Source organism: Convolutriloba macropyga, chromosome 6 (assembly GCF_964194025.1).
Source record: "Convolutriloba macropyga chromosome 6, txConMacr16.3, whole genome shotgun sequence".
NCBI classification, from domain to species: domain Eukaryota; kingdom Metazoa; phylum Xenacoelomorpha; order Acoela; family Convolutidae; genus Convolutriloba; species Convolutriloba macropyga.
Window position 1 is genome coordinate 51,194,176 of NC_134473.1, and position 8,099 is coordinate 51,202,274.

The following is an 8,099-nucleotide window of genomic DNA, read 5'->3' on the forward strand; positions in this document are numbered from 1 at the left end:
ACAGCTCTTCTATTCTTATGAAATTCACCAAAAATTCTGAAAAGCGTTAGTTAATGCTGTGAATGGTAAAATTTTGGTAGTCTAGAGCCCTGGCATTTTTAATTTTCAACTATTTTTGAGGTCTGCAAAGTACGTGCCTAATTGCATGAAGGCTGATTTGTAACAATTTTCTGGAAATTAAGTACAAAAATTGCGCTTTTTAAAATTGTCGGTATTTCTTGCTGATTGGAACTTTATGACATTTAGGCACACTGAAATAAGTTGGAACAGTGCCATAGCTGGTATGAAATTTATTGGGGCTTCTCAAGAATCTCACTGGAAACGAATCTTCACAACCAGGTTCTTGAATATTACTCCCGAATTTACTATGGTTCTTTACTTTGATTCCAATTGACCAATGATAATGCGAAGTAATTAGTCGGTCAGTAGCTTAAAAAAGAATGCAACCTTACTTGATTGAAGTTAAGAACTTCTTAACTTTCTTAAGAAGGTTTTAAGGCTTCAGTTAAATGATTGTATTTGTTTCTAATTTCTTGTATGATATCTTAAACACCTTAAAAATTTTGCTAATTTTACGATCAGCATAATTTTAACAGAAAATACCAAAATTGATAAAGAATCAAATTATAGTCAAAACGCGACCCGACTGCTCTTTTCTTTGGAAAGTTTTCTACTTGTTTCAAATACAACACTTGCACACTATTCAAACAATTCGGTTAAAGTAATTACTAATTAAAATAGAATCTAACCATACTGTTCAGTCACTACTAATTGGCTGATCAAATAAGAGAATAAATTCATTACATACATAGTAAATGTCAAGTAATAATCTAAATATTTTAAGTGCCTAGGGCATTGTCGGTACCTGCGAAGCATTTGATTCCTCGTAAATATGCCCTTTGACTATTAATAAACATCTGAGAGATCAAAAAAATGACACATTAAGAAATTTGGCAGATAGATTTTGAATAACCCCCTTTTGCACAAAGTAAGTGCTAATTGCTGCACTTGTGGATATGATGAAATTTGGTTCGTCAGTTTTTCAGTTTTGGATTTTTTCCAGATTCCTCAAGCTCTGCTTTTTTTAAGTTTGATAATTCTTTTCTTGATGGTTCATGTTGTTTTGATATAGTGGCACCAGCATTTAAAAATGCTGGTTCTTAATTGCAGTGAATATTAAAATAAAAATAGCGTTCAGCCGAAAAAGGACTGATAAATCGAGTAAACTGCGCCCTTGTTCGGTTGTAAAAGAATCATGCCAACAATCACGGGCCGCTGAGGAATGGCCATGGCCTGCGAGGCATGGCCAAAGGCCATAAAATATATGAATAAAATTAAGGGTTGAAAACCTGACACCCTTCTGCAGTTAGTCAGTTATTATTTGAGTTCTAAATCCAATGCTGGTGCATTTCTACAGTAGTTGCCCGTACTCAAACACCCTAACTAATTAGAGAGAATATGACATCAAAGAAAATTCAAGAAAAAAATTAATTTTCAACAAAACTTTTTTGGAATTTTATTGAATCACATTTACATAACTTCTGTGTCTAACTGCTGTACCATCAAATTACACCCAAAACCTGCGGTTCTGGGGTAGGGTGGAAAGTTTGAACATCTATGCGTTAACATGTTCCTCTTGTTCGTCAGGACTCCTAATAGGACTATTGATTACTTCGTTTGTTTTATCTGGCTCCCCTAAGGTATTTTTATTTCCCCCACCACTGTTTGGTCTCATTGACTGTTCCAAATTTTTGGTCGAAAAAGTATCCAACAGGTTATTTTTTTCAACATCCTCCAGTTCACTTTGTGTGTTTTCTTTCGACATACGGGCAGGGTGCGAATCATTTTCTGCTGACTTTGTGGTTTCTCCAGTATTTCCATTGTTTTTGGCGTCCTGGGGTTCGGCTTCTAGAGTTAATTTTGTTTCTGGAACAAAGTCATCGTCGTTAGCGTAACTATTCTCCTTCGTAGCAATCGGATCGTTACTCGACGTTTCGTTTTCGTTTGTGCTCGGTTTCCCGTCCGGCTCATCTGCGCCCGTAGAGCTTGATACCTGCTCGCAATTGTTGACGTCATCGGATTTTGGAGGTTCTAGGGTTCCTTCCATGACATGCTGCAACATTTCCAGATCTTCCAGAGAACTGGCGCTTCGCTCGGCATTGGTTATGTTCGTATTGCTGGTTTCGATTTCTGGAACACGAAGCGAACCGGTTGAACGTTGAGAAATAGCAGATTCTGGTCGTTTTGGTGCCTGAGATGTTTTTGACGAGGGTCGAGGGGAGTTTGAAATCGATTGTGGGGTTTTGCGACCGTCGTCAAACTGATTTGCGGAAGATTTTCGAGTGACGTCAAAAGTTGCCTGGCTGTTTTTGGAGCCCGGTCGGGATGTCTTTTTCACAACGGGCGAATTCCTGCCAGAGTCGCCATGAATGATCATTGACTTAACAGATTGCTGACTCTGTCGGCCACTGTTAATTTCGGCTAATTTGTTCTCTGGAAGTGTTTCAATTGGCAAACTCTGTGCACTTTTGTTACTTATTTTGGACGCTGGCCTTGAATTAAAGTTCGTTATGTTTTTTGTCGACTTAGCCGAACCACTTCTGCTCTGAATCTTTGGCTGAACCACGTCTGCATTTGGGACGGATTCGGTTGCTTTCTCGGACTTCGCCGAGGCAGGTCTGGATTCAGGTTTAGTTTGCTGTCGGGCTATAAAAGGTGCCATTGGGGCTATTTTTGCTGAATTTGACGATTCTGGTCTTTTAAAAGCTGAGTGAGCTCTGGATTGGGCTGAGCTGGGTCTTTTTGACGTAGCAGGCCTCGCAATTGGTTCGGGAGTCTTATTTTTCTGTTCAAATTCTTGTCTTTGTTCATTTTCTGAAGGTTCAGTTGTCTCGGTAGCGGTTCCAGCAATTAACAACGTGTTTTGTTCGGGGTCTTCGCCGTTTGGTTTGATTAAGTTAGAGGACGAATTGTCGAAATCAGTGTTCCAGTCATTTTCAGCGCTGTTGCCATTCACGTTATTTTCAGTTTCAATTTCGTTTTGAATACTCCCACCAAGCTCCAAAATTTCCTGCTCGCTCGGGTTTACGAGAACAATTGTACTCTCATCGCCGAGAAGAACCGAGCTTTCAGGAACAATTTCGGGTTCGTTTAGGTAAATTTGTTCATGAGGGTCATTTTCGCTCACACCTGTATGGGTCCGTTCCTGATTAGGATTTTCAGGCGCTTTGTCTTCGATGAAAACGGCGGATCTCTCGTTGTCGGGGGTCAAAATTCCGGGTTGTTCGTCTGCTGATTTAACATCAGGGTGATTTGAGTGCGAGGTCTCAGCTCGGGTCGCGGGCTCGGTTATCTGCCCGTTATCCTCTTCGAGTCCCGAATCATTACTAGTCACGTGACTAGACCTCCTTTGGTTTGAGTTGTTTGTCGTGGACTGTTCCTCTACATCTGGTTGTCGGTTTTGTTCAGCTGGGTCGGTGCGGTTGGGGATAAAAATTTCATCATCAGGTTGAAATAAGTTGATTGAATTTCTAGTTTGATGTTTCAGCGATTGAACTGAAAAATTGAAAGTGAAAAAAGTGACCGAAAATAATTGATTTCACATTTAAGCAGCATTTTTTATAGTTTGCTCCCAGGTTTAGACCTCATCTCGACTTTTGAAATGACCATTCTTGTCCAAAAAGTGGCATGAAAAGACAGCACTGGACACAAATAGCCTATGACGCGACTCTAGATCAAGTTTAGCCAACTTCTGGTTAGCATAGCTGAAAAATAAAAACAAAATACCTCCCGGATTTACAAAAAAGCAGAGAAGGCTTTTGCTTGAAATATGGAAGGACCGTAAATTGTCTAGCTCGACTACTGAAATGCTATTTCTCGACACATGAAAAAATGCTAATGAAAAAAGAAATTACCTCGACTGGAAGCTCGGTTGAGTAATTATAGTAAACAAAAGTCCCCACTAAACCATTTTCTTTTTGCTTTAGTCACTAAATAAATCAAACACAAATTGTGCGATCAAGTTTGTCAAAGTGATTCCTGGAACAACCAAATCTTTGGTCTCGGGTTTGTTCAGCTAAATAATTTTTTGTCTAGATGCAAAAACTTGGTTATTGAGGTCAAACAATCGGTTCCAATTATTTCAGCTACAAGTCATATCACTCCATCCATATTGGAGGTAAATAAGGCATATGGGTCCTCCGTGATCAAGAACGGTTAGAGCAAAATTTTTTCCAGGCGCTTAATTGTTGTCGAACGACGTTTGAAGAAATTATTGTAAACGCGTTGGTCTTTTTACGCAAAATTTTTGCGTGACCGTTGTGACTTTTCGAACTTTAAGGCCCTTGAGTTATTCGGTTTTAGATGTTTAAGTTTCTCTCTCATTCACAAGTGTCCTGAACTCAAGTGGCGGCAGTTCGCCACTAAAAGTCAAATGAAAAACAAATTGGTGACGTTTTTTTTCACCCCCTCCCCCCACTGAAGCAAAATGCAACAAATTTAAATTCCAGTAGTTGTTCGACAGCCATTCTTCCGCATTCGGTGTGTTTATGTTTTGGAAACAGATGTTTGTACATCACTTTTTTCGAGAAAAAAATTTGATATGAAGCAGGTTTTCGCTTTTTGTCATGTTGCTTCTCTAGATTATCTTCTTCCCACTTATTGATTGCCGAACTGAAGAAAAAATCGAACTAAAGAACCTAATACTGAATTGAAGAAAAAACAAACTGAACAATACAAACGTTTGGTCAAAACCCGTGCTTTTGCCTAGCTACTGGTTATTTGTAAACATTACATTCTATATATGAAAAAGACAGCAAGAAACTTCTTATTTTCAGAGGAAATGTATTTTTTCCTTAATTACGATAAAAAAATTGGGTACATGGATCCAGCTCAAAAATGCAACTTCTTCGATATTTTTATCAGGGGTAATATCAGGGGTATCAGAGAATCCCATCTTCTTTCAGCGATAAAACTGCTAAAGATGTGAATGTGGCGGCTGATATAGTAACTTGTTGTAACAGTTTCTGCTGTGATAAAAAAAGAAAAAGACTGCTTTAATTTGCAGCTCTTTCAAAAACGTTTACGGAAAATCTTAAATATTCCTCCATTTTCCATAATTTGTCACAGCTATTGCCAAAATTCATTGCGGTAAAAAGTTTGCCGTGATAACGGTTTTTCGCTCCATTTTTTACGCATCTTTTCACCAAAAATGGAAAAAAACTTAACCGCTTCCAACCGCGCTTTCATGTTCATTGCAATTAATATCCATAAAAAGTATGGTAAAATATTTTTTCATTGCAAATGCATCTTGTCATCTTGCAGTGATTGCCGTGAATCGTCATCGAACTCTGAAAGTTTATTTTCACTGCAGCGCTTATTGCCACTTTTATTAAGCAAACTACTATTTCAGTCGTGCTCACAGAACAGGAAAGTTCGGTATGAAATTATTTAGAGACGGAGTGCTTATCATTGTTCTATTGATAAGCTCCTTCAATAATTTAATCTCGTGCTTGAAGATCGGGAAAATGAAAATTTGAAAGGATTGAAAAAAGTCAAATGTATCTCTCCCAATGACACTCACTTGGGGTTTCATCAATGATCTGTGCGTCGTATGTACCATGTGTGGGCGTACTTGCTCTTGGCTCCGTGGCTGCTGTCGTTTTGCTCGCCCCACAACCCATGATTTCACGAATCTGAACCCTAACTAAATATAAACTGTCAGTCACAACTCTCCTTTGATTATCACTCCAAACTGTCAGCTCGTTTTCCAATCTCAAATACTGGAAATCTAATAAAAATATCTGGAATTCAAACTTGTGAATATTTCTTTGGATATATTTTTCCTAGTTGCATTGATATTGAGGACAGTTTCTGCCAAAATCTGACCTCTAAACAACTCTCCCTTTTTGATCAAATAACATTGAAAATTTGCGTTAAATTTGAAAGTGGCAGTTTGAAAAGCATAGAAAATTAATGCTCAGTTTTGATGATTTGGTAACAACGGAGATAATCTTTCCATTTGAGTTGATTTTGAACGACAAAGAAGCACATTATTTAACAAAGATTGAAATGAAAGCCTCAAACGGTAATGTTTAGCTGATGCTTTTTTGCTTTTTCCATAAATTTGGCCCGTTTTGTTTAGAACAGGTGCTTTTTCCACAATTATAAATATACTTTTTATCCACTGTTTTTTTCCAGCGGCAAAAGCGAACAGTAAATTATTAATCAATGTACGTAGACACTCTGATTATGGAGCGAAAATAGCCAATTTAGCCTAAAATACGTTCAGCTATCACTTAGACGAAATAAAATAACGAAAGATGAATTTTTTCAGATATCAATTAACCTTCTCAACCTCTTTTTCAACCTTTTTAAACCTCTAAACTTTCAAAATTAGTGACACGCCTATTATAATCACCAATTTTCTCAACGTCGATTTAGTTTATTACCAAATTTAGGAAAAATGATTATAATGCAATTAATTTTAACTTCAGTTTTTTTAGCAAGCCTAGCACAACTAAAATATGGCTTTTTATTTCTCATTCGCACATACTAACATTTTACATCAAATGATACAAACATTTTTGAAACATTTTTGCAAATTTGTTTTCTCTGCTAAATTTAATCTTTCTGCTAAATGAGCATGTGCAATTGAGAAAGCAAAGATTGTGGTAGTAACCAATGGAAAATAATCGTCCCAAGTCTCCGAGCAATATGGAAAAACGCATGCTTCCTTCCCCCCTCCTTGCCAGCTATAAATAATTTTAATCGCCATTTAGAAAACACATTGACTGAACTGTTACTTAATGTACACGGATGTTGAACAAACGTCAAGTTCATGAACAAAAACAGGTTTATAGCTCACCACTTGAAATTGTAAATAACGTCGTTTTTTGTAGTTAATCAGATCAGGAAGTGCGTCAAAAAATAGTCGCAAACAATTGGAAGGGAATAAAATTACGAACTTCAAAAACAGAACACGCCATGTGGAATCAATTTAACTAAATTTTACCGGGCTGAATCGCAGAGTACAGCTGAAAATTTTCCAAAGCTAAATCTTGAGGAAAAAAAGCAAATAGACAGTTTCTGTGTTCTTTCTAACTAATGCTAACTGAAAAATTTAAAACCTAAAAAATTTCATCTGCGCATGAAGATCAGCCTATTTCGAAAAACAACTTACAGGGAAAAAACCTCGGTTGTTTAACTCTTTTTCAATAATTTTTTTCTAAATTAACGATATTTGAATGTTTTTGAGATCTTATTTTAAATGTTTTACTCATGTTGCCAAGAGAAAAAGATAGAGAAAACATAGCAGGACAACAGCTGATCTACAATACAATTTTTTTTCATTGATTACAAAAAATTAGACCTAGAAAAACGACTATGAATTGAATCGACTGGATTTCAAACTTATAAGAAAAAGATCGAAAAACGATTAAAGCAATATAAAAACGCGAGCCTTTGAAACCTTATCTTGCGCGTTAAGAGAGGACTCTTCGTTGACAAATATGTCACCCAATGAGCAGGGAGAGTAAAAACTGATGGGTTTTGATGTCGCCCAATGAGCGGGGAACTCAAAATTTCTATGGGATGATTTGGGTCGTAAACCAGTGGGAGGGATTTGGGTGCAAGAAAAAAAGAAATTCCTATTTTAATACATTATTAAGAAGGCAGCGAGTGTGATTCGAACTTATTCGAACTGAACTGATAATGATATCAATGATTGGTTATGAACCAAGATTACTCTAATTTACACTTCTTTTATTGCTAAAACAAAATGTGTTAAAAATATTTATCAAAAAGCAACCATCTGATCACAAAGTTTTCAAAATTGAAGATGTACACACAAAAAATTACTAACAGGAAAAAATACAGCTGAAAAAAAAGAAATTATAAGGAGCAGTTTCAAGTGCAACAAAAACTAAGTGAGTAAATGATATTTGAAAGATCGCAACAATCAAACAGCCCCTTTTGTCTAGAAGAATTACGATGCGAGGAACCAATCTAAAGACGAATCGCAGAAAAAAACAAGTTTAATTGGATATAAATATCTAAATTTTAATTTTAGGTGCAGTGAAGTTTTGTTTTTTGTGTTCCCA

The 8,099-nt window shown here is 36.7% G+C and overlaps 1 protein-coding gene across 1 annotated transcript; it reads right to left on the reverse strand.

Annotated features, from left to right (window-relative positions):
• Window positions 1–1,474: 1,474 nt before the first annotated feature.
• On the reverse strand, window positions 1,475–6,138 carry LOC142341027 (uncharacterized). Its single transcript, XM_075391852.1, has 2 exons — window positions 5,582–6,138; window positions 1,475–3,555 (listed from the first exon to the last, which is right to left on the reverse strand). The coding sequence occupies exons 1-2, from the start codon at window positions 5,679–5,681 to the stop codon at window positions 1,616–1,618; spliced, it is 2,040 nt and encodes a 679-aa protein (XP_075247967.1). The 5' UTR covers window positions 5,682–6,138; the 3' UTR covers window positions 1,475–1,615.
• Between the last annotated feature and the right edge of the window lie 1,961 nt (window positions 6,139–8,099).